Source organism: Fukomys damarensis, unplaced genomic scaffold (genome assembly GCF_012274545.1).
Source record: "Fukomys damarensis isolate Sample0158 unplaced genomic scaffold, DMR_v1.0_HiC HiC_scaffold_38, whole genome shotgun sequence".
NCBI classification, from domain to species: domain Eukaryota; kingdom Metazoa; phylum Chordata; class Mammalia; order Rodentia; family Bathyergidae; genus Fukomys; species Fukomys damarensis.
The window spans coordinates 24,877,260-24,902,174 of NW_022900950.1; the positions used below are offsets into that span (position 1 = coordinate 24,877,260).

The 24,915-nt window shown below is 32.4% G+C and overlaps 1 protein-coding gene and 1 pseudogene across 4 annotated transcripts in view; one reads left to right on the forward strand and one right to left on the reverse strand.

Moving 5' to 3' along the window:
• The window catches only part of Zmym2 (zinc finger MYM-type containing 2), a 120,805-nt gene that overhangs the window by 67,624 nt on the left and 28,266 nt on the right, over window positions 1-24,915 (forward strand). For 3 of the 4 annotated variants that reach the window (XM_010633808.3, XM_010633810.3, XM_010633813.3), the window contains 7 exons: window positions 28-99; window positions 7,052-7,202; window positions 7,789-7,904; window positions 10,940-11,056; window positions 13,020-13,170; window positions 15,558-15,730; window positions 23,659-23,824. In XM_010633808.3, coding sequence (XP_010632110.2) covers window positions 28-99; window positions 7,052-7,202; window positions 7,789-7,904; window positions 10,940-11,056; window positions 13,020-13,170; window positions 15,558-15,730; window positions 23,659-23,824 — 946 coding nt within the window. The remainder of the gene's footprint in view (window positions 1-27; window positions 100-7,051; window positions 7,203-7,788; window positions 7,905-10,939; window positions 11,057-13,019; window positions 13,171-15,557; window positions 15,731-23,658; window positions 23,825-24,915) is intronic. The other variant, XM_010633809.3, reaches the window with a different exon arrangement.
• On the reverse strand, window positions 4,647-4,783 carry LOC117284695 (annotated as a pseudogene).

A 24,915-nucleotide genomic window follows, 5' to 3' on the forward strand; every position in this document is an offset into this window, starting at 1 on the left:
ATAAAGTTTTTTAAAATCTTTTTTTAGGTAGGTAGCCATCCAAGCTTCCTGAAGGAGGTTCGGGATCACATGCAGGATTCTTACATAATGCAGCCTGAGGTAAGCAGGAATGTAGGTGGGGTTTACAGCCCACTTTAAGCCCTTAGTTCGTGGCCTATTTTAAATACTTAGAAGAGGTTTTCAGGCACTTCTAGTATATGTATCTAAAAAAATTTATGTGAATTTTGAGGTATAATAAAATTAATTTTTTCATTGTTTGTATATTGATTATATAGGTATATTAAAATATATCAGATGATAAATGTTTTTATCTCCAAACTATTTTTTTAATTTTACGAAATTTTGGCTATAAGTATTTTCTTTTGATGTGCTCATTTGCTTTGAGACACTTAATGGACTCAAGACTTATTTCCAGACATAAGTACATTTTTAGTGCCTAGTTCTTTGTATTGTGCCCAGTAGGCATTTAATCGTGGTTTATAAAAATTGTTCTTGCTTGACTTGGTACACACCTGTAATCTTAGCTACCCAGGAGACCTAGACAGGAGGGTCAAAATTTGAGGCCAGCCTGGGCAACTTATCAAGACTATCTCAAAATAGGATAAAAGGGGCTCCATGTTACAGGCTTGTCTCACATCTGACAAGCCAAGCCCATGTTCAATCCCTAATCATCCCCTCTAATTCTTCCCTTCTATGGCTAAATGGAAGGTAAAAATAAAACCTTTTGTTTAAAAAATGAAGCTTTTCAAGTGTTCTCCTGTATACAATAGGAATTGTTGTACAGTGGTAAGCAAATAAAGGACATTTATATTGTTAAATTATTATCAAGTTTATCTCTGGAATTTATTCAGATTTCTCCATTAATGTCCCTTATAGAATAACTGAAGATTGTTTTCTAGGCTCTAATACAGTATCCCATCCCTGTCTCTTATCCTCCCCTGTGCTTTATTTTATTTTGAGACATGGTCTTGCTATATTTCCCAGGCTGGCTTAGAACTTGCTTACAATCTTTGTGTCACAGCCTCCTAATAGCTGTGATAACAAGCATGTCCCATCCCATCTGGCCTTATTTCTTTAAATAGTTTTTATTTCTTTCACTGTCTCTGGAGATCCCAATTCCAGATTCATTAGACTTCTTATTGTACTGCAGTTACCAAGGCTGTATTTGTTTCCCTTCTCTGTACTTAATTAGTATATCTTTCTTAATCTATATCTGTCCTTAATTACTATATCTTAATTACTATATTTTTATTAATCCATATCTTCTTAATTATATATTTTACTTTGTTGGACCTTTCCCACTGTTAACACTGTGCAGTGTAGTTTTTATATCTTATATTCCTTGCCTAATTATGTTCATTTTTGCCTATCTTAATTTTTAAATACATCAACATCAATATATAATGATTCTTATAGCATCTTTACCCACTAAAGTTGTGCCTCAGTTCACAACAATTCTTTCCGCAATTCTGGTTGCAAACTGAATTGGCGGATAACTGAATCAAATTCAGTGGGTAGGTTCAATGTTGACCACGGGGAAATTTTATTAGGCTCTTGTCCAGTTCAGTTTCTTGGAAAGAATTAAGTTTGTGAACTGAAGTATGACTATATTTTCATATCTGTCATTTGTAGGTATGTTCCTACAGTTGTGTATGTGGGGTTTTTTTTTTTTTAAACCTTATTAATGATTTGTGTTTTCTTGTATTTTATATGCCTGGTTTTAGATTCTGAGTATTTTATAATTTTTATTATTGATTTCTGAGTTTTGTAGTATTTTAAATTGTGTTGTACATTGTTTTGACATACTGTCAAGTTACTGGAAATTAAGCTTTGTAAATAACCTTTGTAGAACGTAGTTTAGTCTAGGCATAATTTAGTCCTATTATAGTTACACCTTCTGAGTAGTCTATTTGGATCCTTTTCTTGAATACTAGGAACAGAGTATTCTAGCCTTGTATGTGGTTGAGGAATAGATAATCTTATTCATATGGGTCTTAAGTTCTTTCTCAGTCCTCAGATGATTTCTTATATGCACAAATTAATTCTTAGCCAGTCTTCATTTTTCAAGAATACAAGATGTCCATAGTTTTATGTATGTGCATTTACCTTGTCTTTATCACTCTGCTTCCCACTTGTTTTGTTTTTCATTGAGTTTATTGGTACTTTTTAAGTATACAGCACAGTTACATTCATCATTGAGATCTTGTACCTTTACAATACAGATCTTAGTTCTCATTTTTTACCCATACACCTGCCCTCCCTTCACCCTCTCCTATTTACAAAGACTGTTTCCATTTTTTCCTTTTCTCCTATTTTTCTTTTCCCTTATTTCCTTTCCTCTACCTTTCCCACTTCCCCTACAGCTTTCGGCCTTTTCTTCCTATTTCGCATTATTAGTTAATACAATTTTGCTTCCCACTTGTTTTAAACTTCATCTGTTTCCTCAGTTCAGTGAATCTAGTAGTAAGCTTGTTTGCCACTCTCTGCCTCTTTTCCCTCCCCAAACTGCCTCCAAGATACAAGTTTTGGTAGCTAAATGACTTAACTTTCTTTGTTTTCCTTTTCTTAGGAATATAGTCCTGAGCAAAGTTTCAAAACCATTGTTTCAGTATCATTTGCCTAGACTTCTCGTTAAGATATGAAGTTAAATCTAGTCTCTGTTAATGTATTGTGACTGGGTTGGAAGTCTGGTTGCTTTAATCTAAATAGTTCCCTAGTCTTTGTCTTTCCTAACTGTGACACTTTTGGATACTAACACAGGCCATTTTGTAGGGTGCCTCTCAGTTTGTTTGTACTGTATATTTTTTCAGGCTTTCTTTTGAAGTAATGCATTTTTGGCATGAATACCTCAAAAGTGATCATGTCTGATAATGTTTGTCCCATTTTATGTTAACTTGGTTTTCTTGGGTAATGTGGTCTCTGATAGGTTTCTCTTGAATAAGGCAGTTTTTTTTCCCCTCCAGATTTTATTAAGTTCTTTGGAGAGGGGTATATTTGATATTATATAAATTTCTTGTTCAGACTTTATTCCCACCATTTTGTGTCCCTTGTCAATTGGAAAGTTACAGAAATACAGTATTTATATGGGAAGAAGGCTTATAAACGACAGTGGTGTGTGATTTTTTTTTTCTCACAAATAGATCTAACATAAAGATTAGGATTTTTATTGAATAAACAATTATGAGTTTTGAATGTATCACTTAATGTTTAGTTAAAAACAGTGTAAAATCATATCATCACTTCATCTAATCAGGATTCTTCATGGATTAATTTTTCAGAATGTTATTAAATACATATAAATATAAAGAAAATTAAGGTATTTAGTTTATTGCCTCTAATCATAATGAAAGAGAACATTACATTTTAAAGACATTTTTCCATTCATTGTTATGGATCGAAGTTAAGTTCAAATTGTATTTGAAAGTTACTAAGAAGTGTATCCTGTGCAGTTTGTATCATAGGGCCCCGTTTTCTAGATTAGGTTTGCATCCACAGGTGTATCACATCTTATTCTCATGAGTACCTTCCCACGAGGACCACTGGCTAGGTGAAAATATACATAATGGCATGTATTCCCTGCATATAGAAAGAAAAATTAGGGAAGAAGTTTTAAATCATGTAATAGGCTAATTTTTATATTCATGTATGGTTGCTTAAAATACAAAGTGCATCTTTTAAATGAGAAGACTGAAAATGAGTCAATTAGACATACACTTCTCTTGTCATGTCTACATTTTACTTTACTAATTAATATTTTGTTTCAATCCAGTTCTGTTACTTTTTTCACTAAAGTTATCTGCAGTCCCTCTACTGATATTTGTGCTTAATTTTGTTCCTTTAAATCACTAAATGCATGTATGTAGGATGCATAGAACAGTTGTATGACTTTTAAATATGATTAATTTATTGTATCTGAAGTGAAGCAAACATTTGTTGGAGCAGCAGTATCTGTAAAGTACCAGTATAGAAATCTTCTCAATATTAATGATTTCTTCTCTCTTATAGTACTTTCTCATTCCTTCCAGCCAAGAGTGTTTGTCACCATGGACCATTTTTGCTTAACTTACTGTTTACTTGATGTCTTAAAACTATTATAATCATTTTCCTAATAAAATAAGCCCTGGGTCCAGGGATTTAGCTCAGTGGTTCTGCTTCCTGCCTCAGAAGTCCAAGATCCTGAGTTTGATCCCTGGTACCAAACAACAACAACAATAAAATATGCATCATCGTCGCATCTAATCAATAGTCTCACTTGGTCAATTTCAAAATTTTTGATAATAAAAACAAATTCATAACTGAACTTCATTTATTTTAATCAAAGGGGAAAAATGAGAACCAAGACCTGTCATGTAAAGCTATAAGATCCCAATAATGAATGTAACTGTACTGTATACCTAAAATGTACCAATAAACTCAATGAGGAAAAAAAAAAGAATTCTTCTTAGGTGCTGATGCATAAAAGATTCATCCATATATCTGAGAGTGCTTTTATTTTTCATTCTGTAATCCTTTTAACATAGCTAAAGGTGTCCCTCTGTCTTTAGGCTTTAAGGATTAATTTGTACAGTGATTCCAGATTTTAAACACATTCATGTACCATTGTTTTATTGATCTGTTTTCTTTTGTCCTACCTCTAATAGAAAATTTAAGTCTTCAAATAGACCCCAAGAAAAGCTGTTGGGTTTTTTGTTTGTTTTTATTTTTTTAAATCACAAAAAAAGACACATTACCTTTAAACTCACTTACTTTTCACTTGATCTTAGCCAAAAGGCCAAGAAGCGATGATCTCCCTTACTTTGAACACACCCATTGGTCTTGGCACTTGCTGGAGCAATTCTGGAAGTCTTTTGTGAATATCTTTATGAGAAGTGGTAAAAAAAATACAGTAAGTGCTGCTGATGAGTGCCATACGACAGAGAGTTTGGCTCTTGAAAACATTATAGTGTGCCCTCATCCATCTTATTCATTAGATCTGACACCAAGCAACTCTGGCTCTTTCCAAAGTCAAAATGACCATGAAAGCTAAATATTTAGGACACGGAGTCAGCCATAGTAATGCAACTAAAAACATCTACCAAAAACACTTTAAAAGGTGCAAGAATGATGGGATAAGTTTGTTTGAACTGAGAGTATTTTGAAGTGGCTTAAATATTTTTTGAAGGGGATCAATTTTGCTGTAATATATTTTTTTAAACATTAAAACACTATTTTTGAAAATAGATGTAATATATTTACAGTCATTTTTCACTGTTCCTTGTCACCATGCCTCTGCTGTCTGTTGATAAGTATTTGTAGTCGATCTCTACTTTCTAAAGTAAAGTTCAGGCACTACCTTTATGTGAGGAAAAGGCAATATGGGTTATTTTCTTACAGTACCAGAATAACTAACATGTATTCCTGGTACATAAACAGCTATTTTTTCTCATACCTACTCTGTCCTGTGATGAGAAAGTATTTTCTTTCAGTGTTGATGGATGTTATGTGTAGATTTTTTGTTTCTTTGGTATTTTGTTTAGTTTTATTTTTTGATTTTGGTGCTATGATCAAAACCAGGGCCTCATGCATGTTAAGCATGTTTTCTACAATTGAGCTATATTGCTACCCCTATTCATTGCAGTGCTTTTAAACCTTTAAATTAACTACATTCATTTGGTGAGATCTCATAATGTCTGTGGAATTTTTCCATGTAGTTTATCAGTTTCATGTGTTTATTTTTGGCCTACTCATTATCGTCTGTGGAAATGATGGTGAACCTTTTAGAGACCAGGTCCCTAAACCCAAAACCCACTTATTTATCGCCGAGTGCCAGCACTGTAATTAAACCTGAATACTGAGGTTTTAATTTAGAAAAAAAAAACAACAACTGTTAATCCAGTTGTTCAGATGCTGGGCTGGACTGGCTCTCACAAAGAGTTCTTGCATGCCTGCTACAGTATGTGTGCCATAGGTTCCCTACCACTGGTTTTCCCCACCACTGTTTTGTTCCATGTTATTTATCCATCCATCCATGGAATTTTTTTGGTTCTTCTTACATCCTTGTTTTTTACCTGATGCTCTTGTTTATGAAAGTGAAGTTAAAGGATATAAACATTAGGTAGAAAGATAGATATTCATGATTACTTCTGTAACTATAAAGAAAGGGGATAAATAAAAATTGTACTTAAAGTCTCTTATGGTTGATTTCTAATTGTGATTATGAAATTAAATTTTTTAATACAAATAGCAATTCATCTGAACTGTGTTTGTTTTTTTTTTTTTTTTTTTTTTTTTTTGGCACTGGGGATCAAACTTGGGTCCTTACGCTTACAAGGCAGGTGGCAGCACCACTAAGCTAAATCCCCAGCCCTGAGCTGTGTTTTTATAAGATTATTTATTTCAGCAATTCTGGTTTTTTTCTAAAGTATCACTTTAGGTGTTAATTTCATAATCTTAATCTTACCTCCTTGAAGTACCTCTCCATTGGCAAATACCTCATTGCAGGAGGATTAAGTTTATTATAATCTACTAATCACATTCTACTTTTAGGCCATAACCAGAACTCATTTTTATTTTGAAAATTCTATAATTTATTGTGGCTGTGTGAGGTTTTTAAATGTGGGTAATGGTAACTCATTTTTAAAAACAGGTCTAAAAGGCCTTAGAACCATATCAGCTCAGTGGAAGAAGTCTTTTAAATCTTCAAATTCCTTCTTCATAGTATTTTTTATTATAAAAGCTTACATTTCATGCTCCATTTAAAACAAGTGTATCCTCACTGTAAATGAAGAAACACTGTGTCTTTCCTAAATTTTCAGGTTTTACTTAAACTGTATATAGGGATTTTGTTAAACTCAATTAACAGAGAATAACACTATTTTTGAAGAATTAACTTATGACCTACTTTTACCTTAATTTAGCAGTTGTTGCAACTAACAATTTGTATATAGATGCAGGTTCCTGACTCTTAGACATTAACAGAATGTTCTGCAGAGACAAAAGTTGTAATAAAAAAATGAGTTTTTAAAATTAAATTATGGTTTTGTTAATTATCTTTTTGTGTTTCAAATTTTAGAAATATGGAAAACTGACAACTTGTACTGGCTGCCGAACACAGTGCAGGTTTTTTGATATGACTCAGTGTATAGGTCCTAATGGATATATGGAACCATATTGTTCAACTGCTTGCATGAATAGTCACAAGACAAAATATGCAAAATCACAAAGTAAGTTTCAGGTATTTGGACAGTTAAAAACATTTTAATAATTATTTCAGAAACAACTACTCTGATGTTTTTATGCTTTTTAAAAACTGCTTTTATTTTTGTTATTGATGTTCTCTTACATGTTATGTTGTTAGCTAAAATTGTTCCATACAGAAGTATGCCTAAAACAGAATTTTTGATGTATCCATGCATGTTTTAGAGACAAAGTACTAAGAGTTGTCTTTTATGATAACTTTTTAACAATACTGGAGACTGAACTCAAGGCCTTTACTCAAGCTACATCCCAGCCTTTCTTTTTTTTTTAAAGACAGGTTCTCCGCAAGTTGCCCAAGTTGTACTCAAAGTTGTGTGTGACCCTCCTACCCTTACCCTAACCCTAACCCTCCCAGAGTGCTGGAATTGTAGGCATGCATAGACAGCAATACTATTTTTTAAAGTATAAGTATCTTGAATATTTAAAGTACAGATAATCAGAGTAGTCTATAGAAAGTTCCATTTTTAAAAAAAGCTCCAGTCTTGTAAGATTTCACAAACCAATCTTTTATTACTTTATAAAGAAATCAGATATGTACCTTTTCTCTCCTAGGTTTGGGAATTATTTGCCATTTTTGTAAGCGAAACTCTTTACCTCAATACCAAGCCACAATGCCCGATGGAAAACTGTATAATTTTTGCAATTCCAGTTGTGTGGCTAAATTTCAGGTTTGTTGTTTATTTTGTATAACCCTCGCCCCTGGTAAAATACACATAGAAAATAATCAGTGTAATATCCTTTATCTTTGTCAAATATGTTAATTTTTTACAAAGTTTAAGGGAGGGTCACCTTGGAGGGTAGATATTCTAGAATGAGTCACAGAAGACCTGGCTTCACTACTTCTCTACTTTAGCACAGATAATGTTTGACTTTTGAATTGTTTTTATAGTACAAATTTTGAGGAAAAATGAATTTTAATATAGTTGAACTTGGTGCTTGTTATATAGTGTTTTTCTATTAGATGGTTTAAATAAAATATGACTCTGGAAGGGAATGCTACTTTATGGTAAACGAAGTACATTTAGCCTGGAAATGTTAAGTACTCTTAGAAATGAGCTAGTAAGTAGGGGATGAGACTTACACTAGCCTTTAATTTGATATAGTATTAATTTCAGGGAAACATTTTTCATTTTGGTAAATGTAACAAACTTTTCTGACATAGTTCTTCAAAGTTGGAGTGTGGATACTCTCAGAAAGTAGTGTTACTGAAGTGTTCAAAGATAACCTGGTTGACCACTAGGAAGGAGTAGTTTAGAAGCATTAGTTAGGTAGTATTAGTAGGTTTACCTGTTGTGTGTGAAAATTTCAGGGTATTGCCCAAAGATTCAAACCAAGTGTGCATAAAGCCATGCTTCATGAGTTAATTCATCCAACAGTTCTACTTTGTTCCAGGTACTGTGCTTTATGTTAATTTATTTAAACTGAAAATATAGTTTCTTAAATATGTTGCAATAGTTATTACAACAGTTCTTAGCATTTACATAGAGGTCATTTTCAATGTAGGCAAGTTAATATTTTTGTCAAGAGTTTTCTTTACTGAATTTAGTTGATAAACCACATTCACAACTAAATTTTTATTTTAGAAGTTGAGATCATGGCCAACCATTGGTACATTCTTACTGGTAGATGTTTTTGCCTTGTTGGATTTTCTTAAATTAGAAATTAAGTAATGCTAGTTTGAAGAGAAAAGGATAGTGTCAGTAATACACTCCTTGCCAGATGCTAAAATCTTTATTCCTTTTTGATATTGTTGGGTACTACACTGGTAATTGAAAATGTTTTAGGGCTGGGGATTTAGCTCAGTGGTTCCAGCGCCTGCCTCGCAAGCACAAGGACTTGAGTTCGATCCCCGGTACCCAAAATAAAAAGAAAATGTTTTAACTATCTTATTATTTTACTGAAATTTGTAATGCCCTTTATTTGATGAGGCCCCTGCCTACATTGTATATTTATAGAAATACTACTTAATTTAGGCTTTTGATTTTGAGGCAGGCATCCAGACAAAAGCTGCAGGTAACCTCATCACTTCCTGCATATTAAACAAAGTTGACAGACAGGAAACAGTTTTTAAATTTTAGAGCAAATCCTATATTTTGAAGTTTTTATCTTTTTTTTTTTTTCATTTTAAAAGTAAGATAAGATCTTCATCTCTTTTAGCTGCTGTCACAAAAAACTTGAGAACAGAAAGGTTTACCTTAGAAAAAACTGAAATTTATACTTCATAGTTCTGGAAGCTGGGAAGTCCAGCATAGGGACTTTCAGAAGGCCCTTTCCTCATACGTAGTGCCTTCTCCTAACATGGAGGAAGGGATAAATAAGCTCCATTAGACTTTTTTTTTTTTAATGCATTAAGTAGATCAGAAGGGTAGCCCAAAGGCCTCTCTCCTAATAGCATCACCTTGGGGATTAGGATTTCAAGTTTGAATTCTGTGGTACACAAATGTTTAGACCATACATAGTCTATTACTGTGAAAAAAGAATAGTTAACTTTAATCAGTGTCAATATTTTGGAAAGTCTTAAGGATAATGTTGTTTTATGCAAAAAAAAATTCACCTGATAGTAAATGTCTTAAATCTGCATTTAAAAATTTTCGCAAATGTGTTGTACAATGTATATAGATATTTTAAAAATGATAGATTTTTATTCCTTTGCTGTACCTTGAAAATTTAAATCATTTTTATTGGCTATTAAATAAATTTAGATTGTATATGTGTGTCTGTGATTCAAAAGAATAAATACCAGTGTACTCACCATTTATATTAAGAACTACAGAAAAAAACCTTTTAAGGTCCAGATATGCGTAGATCCTGTCTGACTCTATACGGTATTTTAAATTTTAGTTTTTGTTTTTACTTTTTTTTTTTGATACCAGGGATCAAACTTGGGACCTTGCTCTTGTGAAGCAGGCAGCGCGGAACCACTGAGCTAAATTCCCGGCCCTAAATTATTTTAACTTTTAAGAAATGTTATACCTGGTATAAATATTGGCCTGTAAATCTTTTTCCTCTAAGCTCAAAGAAGAAAAGATTAATTTTAAAAGTTTTAGGCTGTTTTCACTGATGAACTTGGACTTAAAATTATGGCAGTGATGCAGTGAGAGAAATCATTAGTTAGATACTTGATACATACTGGAGAAAGCAGCAGGACCTAGGTTTTGTGTTTTCTTTTTAGGCTTTATTTGCTAATTCAGTTTGGCAACTAACTTCTCTTATTATTATTATTTTTATTTATTTATTTATTTTATTTTTTGGTATCAGGGCTTGTGGTTGCAAAGCAGGCAGCAGAACCGCTGAGCTAAATCCCCGGCCCTGTCTTCTCTCTTACTTGATTACATTTTCAAGAGAAAAAAGCTCCATAATTACACTGTATTTTTTTTTCTTTTTCATACTTTATTTTATTTCTTTTTTTTTGATACCAGGGATTGAACTCGGGTCCTTGCGCTTGCAAGGCAGGCCACTGAACCGCTGAGCTAAATCCCCGGCCCTTTATTTTATTTCTTGATTAAAACAAAAATTTTCAATTTCATAAAACCAACAGTATATATAATTTTTAGAGACAAAATTCATAAATATATTTTTTGTTTTGAAAAAATATTCACAAAGATGCATATTAGTTTCTGTACATAATAGGAATTTTACTGCAGTCACAAATACAAATTCTAAATTACCTGTCAGGCTCAGTTTATTTTTTTCTTTATTTTAGGCTCTAAGCATGCAGTCATCTCCAAATGGTCCATTTGTAGCACCAAGTGATATTCAATTGAAATGCAACTACTGCAAAAATTCCTTTTGTTCAAAACCAGAAATCCTGGAATGGGAGGCAAGTCATATTTTGTTATATGTATTATCTAGTGCTAAAATGAAAATTAGTTTTAAAAATCTGGTATTTCCATCTGGAAGCCTATTTCTTAGTAGAGAAGAATAAGTTTTTTTTTAAGATTTTTTAAATTGGCTTATTTAAGGTAGAGTAGATCCAAGGGATATATTTCCTTTGAGGTTGACAAGAAATTCTTAAAGTCACAGTCACAATAATATATTACATTTATCATAGAGCACAAAATGTCATTTTGTTTAGCTACATAGCTAAAGTGACTGTGCATTGTTTTTCATTGTTCTCTCTGTCATCATAGATAATGTCTACTATAATAACTTTGTGTCATTCAGTATCAGTAAAAAATAGAATGTGTTAGCCATATGCCACATTGTCATTTAACATTTTTATAATTTTGTTTTAATAAAAGTAAAGCACCAAGAGTCATAATATGTTTAGTTATTTTCTCTTTCTTATCACTCTCACTAGATTATTTTGCCATGTCCTTTTTCTCTTAGCAATTTCCATAAGGGGGCAATAATGGATGGCCCTGCTGGCATTGCTTTCTTGAGCAGTGCTCATCTTTGGTCATTCTTTTTCACTTTTTTGGAGGCAGGATTATATAGGGAGTGGAGTATGGAGTGTATGATAAAATGGTGTACGAGATGCAGAACTAACAATAGACCATTCTTGCACAAACATTTATTGGTGCTTGTTGGCAACTTACTCAATAGCTGAGTCTAGATGAAAAAGTACTTCTCTGAAGTGGGTCACATGATTTCTAAAATACTTGGAAATTAGAAATTTCATTATCTTAATGCCTGGAAGTGTTTTAGTTTATTATTTTACTTGGTACTGTCTCTAGAGCATTTAAATGAGTTTTTATGTTTTTTTGGAGACTTGTTGGCATTCAGTGATGATATTTAGTGGCTTAGTATTCTCTTTAAGTGACAGTGAAAATAATGTTATATAGGAAATGAAGATCGTACAACTGAATTTAATAAAACTAGATGAAAATGAGGTCTTTTCCACATGAGAGTCACTGTTACCCAACTTTTGTAAATGGTTAAATGTTGTAAGTAGTTAGAGATACCATTATGCTGAGTTGAGGTTGTCTTGAACCTCATGAGACTGAGAATTCTGGAGTTCTTCTTGTTACTCCATGGATGGCAGTTGTGGTTTCTTTATTGCCTTTTTTTTCTCTTATAAGTTGGGACACTCATTGGGGCAACTTTCAAGCTGTTGATTGCCTTAACTACTGAGTTGAATCGTAGACTCTCACCTTCCTTATTTTGATTTTCATATCTTTGATAAATATTAGGCAAATGACTGAAACTTAGTCTGTATCTTTCCTAAGTACCAGAGGAGAAGAGCTGCCTTGGAAGTTTTACCTTGTTGGTAACTGCCTGGCTAAATATTTGAAAAGTATCTCTGGTTATTGTAGGTTTGGGACCAGAAGAAATAACTTGGTTACTAAATATGTTCACTTTAAGTGGACCAACTCAGTCTCAAGTTTCTGATCACACTATGTGATAGCACTAGATTTAATATCTAGCTGTGATAGATCTGTTACTATAGAATTAAGACGTAACAGGAATGTGATTGAATCTACTTGTCTCTTCTCAACATTTCTCATCTTTCTATAATTTACCCATGTCACAGCTTCATTGTTTTGTTGACATTTCTCCGGTTCTATTAGCAACACCAGACTACCTTCTTATTTTTACTTTCAGTGAGTAATTTTAGGGTGGTTAATGGTTGTTGAATTGTGTGGAACTGTGTTTATAAAACTTAGCAGAGAATTGGTTAAACTAGGTGTCCGTGGCCTATATGAAAAGTATCCCCGACCCGACGATCCTGACATTCAATAGGTAAATGATTTAATTTTTTTCTTTAAAAGTGGCTTGTTTATTCTTAAACTTGTCTTAAAGTGGTTGTCATATACTTACCAAGGTTCCCATTGTGCATTTAGAACAAAGTGCATCAGTTCTGCAGCAAAACTTGTTCAGATGACTATAAGAAGCTGCATTGCATAGTTACATATTGCGAATACTGTCAAGAGGAGAAGACTCTTCATGAAACAGTAAATTTCTCTGGCGTTAAGAGACCTTTCTGTAGTGAAGGCAAGTGTATATACAGTGTTCATAATTTTATTGCTGTTTAATGTTTTTTTGCTAAAATATTTTTAAAATGACTAGCTGCAGAATTTTTAATATAGCTGACCGAAACTATTGAGTTTCTCCTGACTTGCTTTGTTACATTGTATGTATTTCTAGACCTCTAGACCTCAAAGGTTTTATCTCTAAGAATTTGGTAAACACTTTTTCCACGATAAGGAAGTTTTGAGAATAAATGTTTCATCATACCATTCCACCTATTTTGGCCTAAAAGTTGGTTTTCCAAGTGGATTAGAATTGTTTCACATTAGCTTCGTTTTCCCTGCCTGGCTTACTACCTAGTCTACAAAAGTTTTCAGTATTTAGGTTAAACATCCCTAATCTGAAAATCTGAAATCCAAAACTTTTAAGTGCCAACATTTTGGAGTGTTTCTGATTTTGGATTTTTCAGATGAGGGAATTTTAGTCAGTATGTTATTCTATGCTATTCCAAAATCTGAAATTCTTCTAGTCCCAAGTATTTCAGATAAGGAACTTTATCTGTGCCAGAAAGAAAATCCCTTATAATGACAGTACTACAGTAGGAAAATTTAGGTTATAAATGTGTTATGCCTGAAAACGCTGGGTGCTGTTATAAGAAAGGAAGTTCAAGAATTTTCCTGTTCCTCATTCATGCTTTATGCTGTATTGCTGTCACACGGCAGATTATAGAAATGGACACTAATTGTAAATCTACAACTAAAGTTAGCAACCAGAATTATAGCTTATATGGTTTTGGAGCTCTTGTCATTGTATTCCCCAGTGTCATATTCTTGCTCTGAACTGGCTTTCATGTTCTGTTCTTTCTTTGGCCTGAGTCACAGAGCTCTCAATTTTCTTATCTGCTATCTTTACTTATTTTCCAATGGGAGTTTTTCTTTTTCCCCTGGGATCTGCGTTTTCAGTAGTTTAGGAAAAGAAAAAATTGGAAAATCCTAAATGCTGACAGTAGGAAATGACAACAAAACTAAAATATTTGTCAGTCTATTTGGCTAGCCACCTCCATTTATACTTTTCACACATGTTCTGTATGTAAAAAGGTACCGCTTATTAATCCTATTTAGATTAAATGTATACATTTCACCTGGAATGAAAGGTAAATATTTGTTTTAGTGCTGAGAACAAAAGCTATTATGAAAATAATAAATTCTAAAATGTTGAAGAGAATGAGTCTAAGTTACTCGTTTTACACTTGAGTTTTTGAACAGAAATAGTCTTACTGATTTAATCAGTCCAAAGGCATTCATGTAATTGTCATCTGAACCACTTAGCTTTCTGTGTAGATTTTACTAACATAGAGAGCAGCAAACAGATAATTAATACCTAACATCATTTTCAGTTAGAAGGCCTTAACATTTAGATGAATACTAAAAATCTTAAAAGTTTATGTATTTTTACCTGACAACATATATTTTGCTTTCTCTTACTCCACCTAATTTTTTATGGGAATCTATCAGAAAAAGCAAAAAATACTATCAAAGTCTAGTTAAAACTAATGAAGGTAAAATTGTAGTAAAAAGCTTTTAGATATAGTTAAAGATAACAAGTCATAATATAGCACTTGAATGTATACTAAATCATGGCTAGATAAATTAAAGAACAATTGCATTTCATGTTTACATGTAGGAAAGATCACTTAAAACGTGAGCTCATTGTTAAAAGATGGATAGAATTTCAGTGGTTACATCTTAGAATGTTATTCTACTTACAAGGTATGACATAAGTAAAAGTAGGGAAAACTATTTAATCCTGATAGAGACATTAAGGGGACTGCATTAGGTAAGTAAAAAAGCACTTAAAATAATGCACTAATATAGTAGGAAAAAATATTTCGTGAGGAGATAACAAAGTATTTTCTTTGGACAAGACAGTAAACCAGTTTTCCTTACAGAAAGGATCCACATAGGGTGACAGAGAGAAAAGTAAGGTAGAAAATTTGACTAAAATGCCTACTTAGCTGAGCATATCTGTGAATTTACTCAAAGCCTCTCAGCAGTTGGCATTAATCATTTCTTTAAAACTCTTATTAATGGTGTGCTTACTCTGATAATTAACATACTATTTAAACAGTAAATAGAATACCACAATTGAGACAGTACTAGATTTTACTGTCTTTTAAAGCATTGATCATTCAGACCCACATATATTATAATTTATTTTCTAATATCTAGACTCTGTATCAGTTTTTATAGATTGGTGTTGATTATAGTAGATTGTAGAATTTTGATTAGGAGAGAAAGAGGACTTTTCATGTGAATTTATTGGATACTTTCTAAAACCAATAATCAGACTTAACAACCTGTCTTAGCTCAAAAATTTTTTTTTGTTTAATAGTTAAACCTTGTATTTTTCAGGCTGCAAACTATTGTATAAACAAGATTTTGCAAGACGTTTAGGATTAAGATGTGTTACATGCAACTATTGTTCTCAGCTTTGTAAGAAGGGAGCTACGAAAGAACTTGATGGTGTTGTGAGAGATTTCTGCAGTGAAGAATGCTGCAAAAAATTTCAGGATTGGTACTACAAGGCAAGTTACTCCAAATTTTGATTATAGCAAGTACCTTAGCAAGTATATAATTTGTTTATTTATTTTTTAATTAAAGATTGCAAACATACCTGACAACAAGAAATGAAGATTCTAAATAAAAATTTCAAATATACATATATATGACAGCAAAAAAAGGATATAGAATAAACAAAAATTTATGTAACACAGACTGATAATCCAAATACATTATTAGTTTGATATGATCTTCAAACATATATTCTTTCTCATTTTCTTTTTGTATAATATTTTTGAAATAATGTATTTACAAATAAAACAGTTACATATTATAGTTGAGAAACTGTCCTCAAAATTTTATGATTTATAAACTCCTTGGTTTTATTAATTTGATAAATATCATATGCTTGTTGATTGTATCACTTACATTTTCTAACAAAACTTCCCACAGAAAAGAAATATACTTATATTTGAAGTCCAAAAACAACTAAAAGAATTAACATTTTTAAGATCAGATTTTTCTGTTTCTATTTTATTATATCCCATACTTATTTTTATTATATTTTTATAAGCTTAATGATAGAATTTAACACCAATACATGTGTAATATTCTTCCCAAACAAATTACTATAAATTAAAAGCATGTAATTTAGAGAAGTAAGGTTGCCAGAGAAACTGTCGGTATGCCAAATGTGCAAAATCCTACCACATTCATGACCATGTTTCTCATTTAATAGTACACACATATGTGTAAAAACATACCCCCACACACATACACAATGCATATTTCCTACAATACAATATATACTTTGGTATAATAAAACAGTGCAGTGATGTGTGGAATGTTTGTGGTTTGTGTGATTTGAGAAAAATAAATACCATCTTTGAGGCAGTTGGAGAATTTGTAATATGTACCAGATACTGAATGATATTTATGATTTATTTTCCATTTATTTAAGTATAGTTACGATCAGGCTGGGGATTTGGCTCAGTGGTTCCGCCATCTGCCTCGCAAGCACAAGGACCCTAGTTCGATCCCTGGTACAAAAAAAAAGTATAGTTATGATAAAATTTACTTAAAAATTAATATTCATTATCAGTAGAAAATAGGTACAAAAATATATTGATAACATAACAAAATTTGTCTCAACAAATTTCCAACAAAACAAGCTGTAGTGACAGAAAAGGAAGTTTGCAGAAGGCAAACATGAGAGAGAATGATGGATGGACCTTAATACTTTTCATACTACTCATATATACAGATTTCATAAATTCTCAAATAAAAAAGCAAAGAAAATGAGAATCAAATTAACTCATCAATTTGGTAGACCAACATATAAAGACAGAGATTATAATGTGTTGATAAATTTTAAAAATATGAAATGTAAAGCCAGAGATTTAGCTCAGTAGTGCTGCACCTGCCTAGCCAGAACAATGTGCTGAGTTTAATCTCCAGCACCAGGAAAAGAAAAAGAAAAAGGAAAAAAAAGAAAAGAGAAAAGGAGCATATGTGCTTTCTAACATACTGAATAGACTGAAAATAAATTATTTGTTATCTCTTCCTCGTGAATTGTTCCCTTCACAAGGATGTAATGACCTTCTTTGTCTCTTTCAATCAGTTTAGGTTTGAAATTTGTGTATAAGATTGCTACCACTTTTTTCTAATTTATTTTTAAAATGTACACACTTGAAGCCTAGAGCAGATCACATTGTTCATTAAAAAAGTATTTTGCATTTTGGTTCTCTATATCTTGAAGTAGAATTTTTACTGTTTTTTTTTCTTTATAGTTTAGACATTACCTTAGGTTATACTTGTAGCTTCAGGGATACAGTTTAATGGAATGGATTATTTCTCTAAAATTTGTTCTGTCTTTATTTCACTAAATAGAAATATTTTTGATGATCCCATTTTCATTATTGAATAGTAGTTATTTTGAGTAATTGATGCTTGTTTTTCTAAGTTTTTTTTTCCTAATTATGAATGTTTTGGGCACTAAAATGTTGAACGGCCAGTAGGGACCCAAACCATTTGTGCGTATCTTACCAAAAACTACTTCTGAAAAGTCAAAATAAATCCCCTTTGGCCTGTTGTGTTAATTTTTTTTTAAAATGTAAGTAAAATTAGTGTAAATTTAGACTTTGGATAGTTATATATCAAATAGGGTAATACTATTAATTCCTTTATTGATAATAGGGGAAACTATCTCATTGTTAAAGGTTAATTATGGATACAGTTTTGAAGCATGTGAAGACAGATATGACTTCAAAATTGTAAGAGACCTCTTTAGAAAAACACTATTCAGATCACATTTTGAAGGTATTCAAATGATACTGTGAGGAGAATAGTAGGAATTCTTGGTGTTTTGTTTTTTTTTTTAAATCTATTACCAAAAATTCTAATTTGTATTTTGGAAATAAAAGCAGGGAGATAACTTTCCTGCTTGGCTGAGGTACATAAAATAATCGAGGCTAAGAGTTTGGAGCATTTAAAAGAAAAAAAGCATCATCATTACTTTACTTTTGCTTCTGAATACATTTTCAAACTGCAAATTTTAGGAATACTCAGAGCATGAGCATATTATCGTGGTCTCATATGGATTCATTAGTCTAAATGAGTGTTTTGTTCTACTATAGATAGTAGTGTTTTTGAGAGAAATGACTCAGAAAATGTAACACAGTTTTAAATGTTTTAAGCCAGGCGCATGGCTCATGCCTGTAATACCAACACTCAGGAGGCTAAGGCCGGAGGATTGCTGAGAGTTCTGGGTCAGCCTGGGCTACATAGTGAGTACAACGCCAGCTTGAACTACATAGTGAGACCCCATTTCAAAACAAAAACAAAACTTAATTTTAGTTCAACACACACAAGTACAACCATCACCTTTTAAGGAGGATTTATCTATTTAGCATTGTTGTGGATCAAACCCAGGCCCTCGTAAATGCTAGGCAAGTTTACTACCTCTGGGTTACATACTCATCTCAAAAAGTTTTACTTATTTTTTTCATTTTATTTGGTTGATTTTTCTGTGGTGGTGTGACTATCTATGCATATCTCCGTGCTGGGCCCCTCATTATGTTTTTGCACCTTTTCATTATTTACCTTACTGTTTGAGACAAGCATTAAGATGTAATACTGATTTCTTCTGATTTCTTGTCAGTACTTTTGTTCACAGCACACACTGAATGTATTTCTCTGGCCTTTTTTATATTACTCATAAAGAAAATAGAGAAATCTGTTGAATTTTTTTGTTCTGTTTTAGGAAACAAAGATACGTGTGTGCCCCCCCACCCCCATGACTCTAGGGCCTACACACACTGAGCTACATCCCCATCCCCTTTGAAACTTTGTGACAGGGTCTTGCTAAGTTGTTCAGGTAGGGCTAGAACTTGATACTCCTTCCTCAGCCTCCCAGAGTGTTCAACAGGTGTGTACTAGCATGCCTGGCTCTTACTTACATTTACCTAATTATGTTTAAGGTCAGTAGTTTGTACACTGAACACATTTTATTATGCATTCCTTGTCTTACTTTAAACCGACATATCTTTATATAATATACATAATAGCATTATATGTATTAATTTGAGGAATACAGATAAGAGCATTTCTGTCACTGTAGGAATTCATAAAGTTTATAATGCTGATTTTCTGTACAGTCAGTATGCATGGTGTGAATAGGTGCTCTTCCTCTTTCATCCTTGGCCTTCTGTATAGGCAGCCATTACTGTTAACGGGGTAACTTTCCTCTGTGCTTTCTACTTCTGTCAGACTCTTTTTCTTTTCTTTTCTTTTTGTTTCTTTTCTGTAGGAAAAATTTATTGATAGAAAGATAGCTTCTGTCTAAGAGAGACAGAAGTGGGGACTGGAAAGTAGGTTGCTCCAGACTATTTTTTTATACTGCTATTGGGTGCTAGCAGTGTATCACATCTTGAAAATGTGATAGATAATCCACACTAATTATGATTTTTTTGGCCTTCTTTCTCCCTTGTAGTTCTTGCATTTTAAATTTAATTATACAGAATTTTAGCCGAAACATTAACCCTTACAAATGAGTCAGACTTATTAGAAAAATAAACTTCAGTTCAGAACAAAAAAGTGCCTCATCACAGAAAACAAGCAGGCAGCAGTACAAAGCCAACAGCCAGTCCACTATTATTTCATAGTTAGTCATGAGCATTTGCTACATGAACAGTACAGCATGCACATTGTGTTTTTTACTTTCTATTATCTTTGTGCTTCACATCAAAAGACTGCCTTTAGTATAAATAAATTATATATTTTTATTCAAATTTAATTTAGCTCTGGGTTATAATCTTTGGTAGAGCTCTTGCCTAGCTCAACTGAGATATTTAATGTGCTTTTAAAATTTCTGCCAGTGTTTCTTTTACTTAAGACATTTGAGATGATCTCTATTTTTTATAATAGATTGCTTTTCCATTTAAAATGGGGATTTATTAAATACTTATCTCCTAAGTTATAATAAATCAGTTGACATATAACAAAAAAATTCTTGTAGAATTTAGGAATGAATCTATTGAGTCCTGGGTTTTTCTTAGTTGGTAGTTTTTTAAAAAAATTACTCCTTCAGTCTCATTGCCTTCAGTTACTGAAGATGAAATTCTTTATTGTTAGGCTGGATTAGGGTTTTGAATAAATTTTTACTATGTGCTTTGTTGTTTAGATCCAACCTGTTGCTGTTGTTTTTTGTTTTGATTTATCATAAGAAGCAGTTGTTGATTTACCACAATTACAAGAAAATCATGAAGTAGATGATAAAGTATTTTAAACCAGAGATGTAGGCACATTTATTTCCATTTTTCAATCAAGCTTTTCTAAAACTTTTCTCTTGTGGCATTTGGGTTATGGGTAGTGGATATGGTACAGTGTTTTTTGAGTGAAAGGTGAGGAGTGATAATTATTAAATTATATTTAAAAATTGTCTATCATATTTTAGTTCAATTCCAAAAACTTCATTAGGAGTTTGCATGAGTGATTTTAAAAGAAATAAAAAGATATTCACAACTTCTGAAATTTTGTTTATGGCATTATAATTGGAATCATTACTGTTGAATGCTCAGTTATTACCCTTGCAGCCTGGGGAAAAATGCTGTACTTACTTTGTTTTTATTAGTAAATTGACACTAATCTTTTTCCATTCTTCTTTGGATAAAAAGAAATCTAAATTTGTTTTAAATCTCCTAGAAGGGATCTTGAAGAATTATTATTATAAGTGTTATTACTGAATAACAAGTGATCTCATTATCAGATTCTTTGGGAAATGTTTAGTTTTATTGTCCTTTTCAATTATTGTGTAAATGGAAATTGTATGATACACTATGTCTGCATAATACATCTAATGATTTGAATATATTATAAATTGGTTTGCATTTAAGATGACAAGTTGAGAGTCTTGCAGCATTTAAATTATATTAAAGTTTTTATTCTCTAGTAGTAACTTATTTTGTCTTTCCATTGTTTTTTCAAACTTTGTGTAGAGAAAAGCTTGGATTTTGACTTGGGTTGTCTGCTTAAAATCTTTTTCTTTTCAGTTTAATATTTAACCTTAGTTGAGTCATTTAGTCATTTGGAACTTTGTTTCCTGTACCTATTTTGCATGGCTGTTGTGAAGATTATATGAGTGTGTAGAAAGCTTTGGGTTTTTATTTAGTTCTCAGTGAACAAGGTGGTCTAATTTTGCTTTGTTCTTTCACTGTTGTGATTCAACAGTAGTAAGCTTTCATTTCCCCCGTTTTTTTTTTGTTTTTTTTTTTTTTTTTTTGGCTGTCTTTTAGTATATTCTGTAAAAAGGGAAAAAGACATTTGAAACTGAAATATTTCTGTGGTTATTTGAGAGTAGATTTTAGTTTTTGAGGGCTTTATTATTGAGGAAAGTGTGATCTATGTTGATTAAGTGCTATTAAGATTACTAGACAGTGCTACCAGCTGAATAAAATTTGGGTTCACAAGTTTTTGGATAAGAGACGTGATACTGGCATTACTTAATCATCATTGGTGTTTTCTACAAATCTTCATTTAGTGTTTATTTAGGAAAAGAAATAACCTGACCTGCAAGGAGCGGAGGGTGGGCTTTGATCTAACCTTTGCTTATATTTATTATAAAAGATGTGTTTACGAACACCTGATAATATCCCTCCCTGACTAGGATGTGTTTGTGAGGTGAAGGATCAAAGCATCCTAGGCAAGCACTCTTCTGCTTAGGTACATTTGACATGGTATTTATTTATAAATTTAATTTGAGATATAAAGTGAAAGATTTCTAAATCTACAATATAAATTATTTAGGATTAAGAGTAAATCATGAAAAAACCACAACCAAAATTACTGTGAACTATAAAGTAGTTAATATTTGTTGATTTATCAAAGTTTCTAAACTGTTAAGCCAAAGATCACTTTTTTTTGTTTGTTTATATATTTATTTATTTGGGGGGTTGTTCTGGAGACAAGAGTCTCACCACTATATAGTTCAGGCTGGCCTTGAACTCACAGTGTAGTCCAGACTGGCCTTGAAGTCACAGCAATCCTGCCCCAGCCTCCTTAGTGCTGGGATTGTGTGCCATCATCACACCTGGCTCCAAAGATTAGTTTTTAAAAATACAGTAGTTTATTTCTAGATCACAAACTTAATTATACTAAATATATTTGAAATTAGTTGTATCTTATAAGCATTTATTAAGATGTTAAGTAGTGAAAATGGGACAAAATCTAGAGAAAATGGGAACTTCTGCCCCTAGAATAAAACTTGAATTATAATATATAATTCTGTATATGAATTTTAGGGTTTTTTTTTCATGTTGAGTTATAGAAAGTTGATGCTGTTTTAGTATGTAATTGTAGATCAAATTGAGTGTCTTAAGATAGTGTTGTTTTACGGGGCCAGGGATGTAGTTCAGCAACACAGCTCCTGGTAAATGTGAGGCCTTGAGTTCAATTTCCAGTACCCCCCCAAAAAATATATATATATAATTGTTGTTTTAAATAGTTATACATTAGATGTTTTAAAACATGAATTTAAGTTCTTCTTTATTACAGTCAAATCAGGACAGTCGTGGTACACATCTGTAATCCCACCTACTTGTAAAACGCTAAGGCATGAAAATGCAAAATTTAAGGCCATTGGGGAAATTTAGTGAGACCTGGTCTCAAAACACAATTTTTTGGGCTGGGGATTAAGCTCAGTGTTTCCATGACCTGCCTTGCCAACTGCAAGATCCCGAGTTCGATCCCCGGTACAAACGCGCGCGCGCACACACACACACACACACACACACACACACACACACACACACACACAATTTTTAGGAAAGTGTTGAGTGTATAGCTCAGTGGTAGAGAGCTTGTCTGTCATGTCCTGGGTTCAACTTTAGTACAGGAAAAAAATGATTAAAGTTTTAAAAATTTATATGAAACTTTTAAAAACTAGAATACGTCATGTTAACACTTCTAAATTTTCCATAAGAACTTGCTTTAAAATCAATCTGGTCTTGTCCAGTTAACCTAGGGAATGTGTTCCAGAAATTTTTAGGGAAACAGTGTGGGAGACTTGTCAGTGTTACTGGGGTCCTCAAAATTACTTAGAAATGATGTCAGTCATATCATTTTGGTTTACCAGTGTTTATTTCATTATCCTGTCTTTATAATACTAGTCTTTGACTTCTTCCCAATATACTTTGTCAGAAAAATTATTATTATTCTGCTTTGTTACTGATTTTACTATTTGTGTATGACTCATTATTTTATTAACATTATTTTATTGCATTTTGCCATTATTACTGATTTACTATTTGTGTATGACTCATTATTTTATTAACATTATTTTATTGCATTTTGCCATTATCAGTGATAAATTTTTAGAAATCTTTAAAAACACTCGTACACATGTCGTGTTTTAAAGTTGATTTTAAATGTGCCTGAAAACCTCCCTTTTTTTGTTAAGGCTGCAAGATGTGATTGTTGTAAGTCACAAGGAACTCTTAAAGAGCGAGTACAGTGGCGTGGGGAAATGAAACATTTCTGTGATCAACACTGCTTGTTACGTTTCTACTGTCAGCAAAATGAGCCCAACATGACAACTCAAAAAGGACCGGAAAACTTACAGTATGGTATGTAATGTTTTAGGTGGCAACTTGAAAATGCTATTTTTTTTCTTTTTTATTGAGTTTATTGATACAATCTAGGTATACAATACAGTTACATTCATCATTGGGATCCTGTACCTTTACATAATAGGTCTTGATTCTCATTTTTTCCCCTTGTCCCTGCCCTCCCTTCACCCCCTCCTCTTCTCCCCATTTACAAACACTTTATTTCCATTTTTTTCAATTTCTCATATTTTTTCCTCTCCCTTATTACCTTTCCCCCACCCTTCCCATTTTCCCTACACCTTTAGCCTTTTACTTCCTATTTCACAGTATTAATTATCTCATTAGGATCCTGTGTATTATTATAGTTTTTCACACCAGAGAAACTATTCGGTATTTCAGTAAAAAAAAAAAAAAGCTCGGTATGAACATTAAAAATAGGGAATCCTAGGGCCGGGGATTTAGCTCAGTGGTTCGGTGGCCTGCCTTGCAAGCGCAAGGACCCGAGTTCAATCCCCGGTAACAAAAAAAACAAAACAAAACAGAAAACAAAAATAGGGAATCCGAAAATAAAACTAAAAAGGAAAGTAAAAGAGAAAAGGCAATGATGTAAGATTAAAATAATCCTTAATTCTGAAGATGAAAATGGTCCCTGAACATATTTAAATTGCTTCTTGCTCTTGTAGTCTTATCTTACTTTTTTTCATTATTTGGAGAATACTTTATTAGTTTCTGTAATCAAACCCACGTAGATATGACCTTACATATTTAATACAGTGCGTTACCCCTGTACAAATGGAAAAAAAAATAAAAAAAAAAACTAACTTCTAGACCAATATGGCTATCCATTTCTGTACAATGCCAACTCAACACAATAAATTGGGATAACTTTTGAAAATGCTATTTATCAATCTTTATTTTCTTAGTTTTGAATCCAAAGGACTGATACTGCATAATTTTGGAGATAGTTTAATACTGACTTAAATTCCAGATTGTCTGTGTCAAAGTTCCCCATATGTTTCTGTAGGTGTGTTGCATTTTATTTTATTCCTTTAGAAAATTTAATGCTAATTTAAAAAGCAGTGTCCATTTGGGCTAGAAAGATGCTAAAG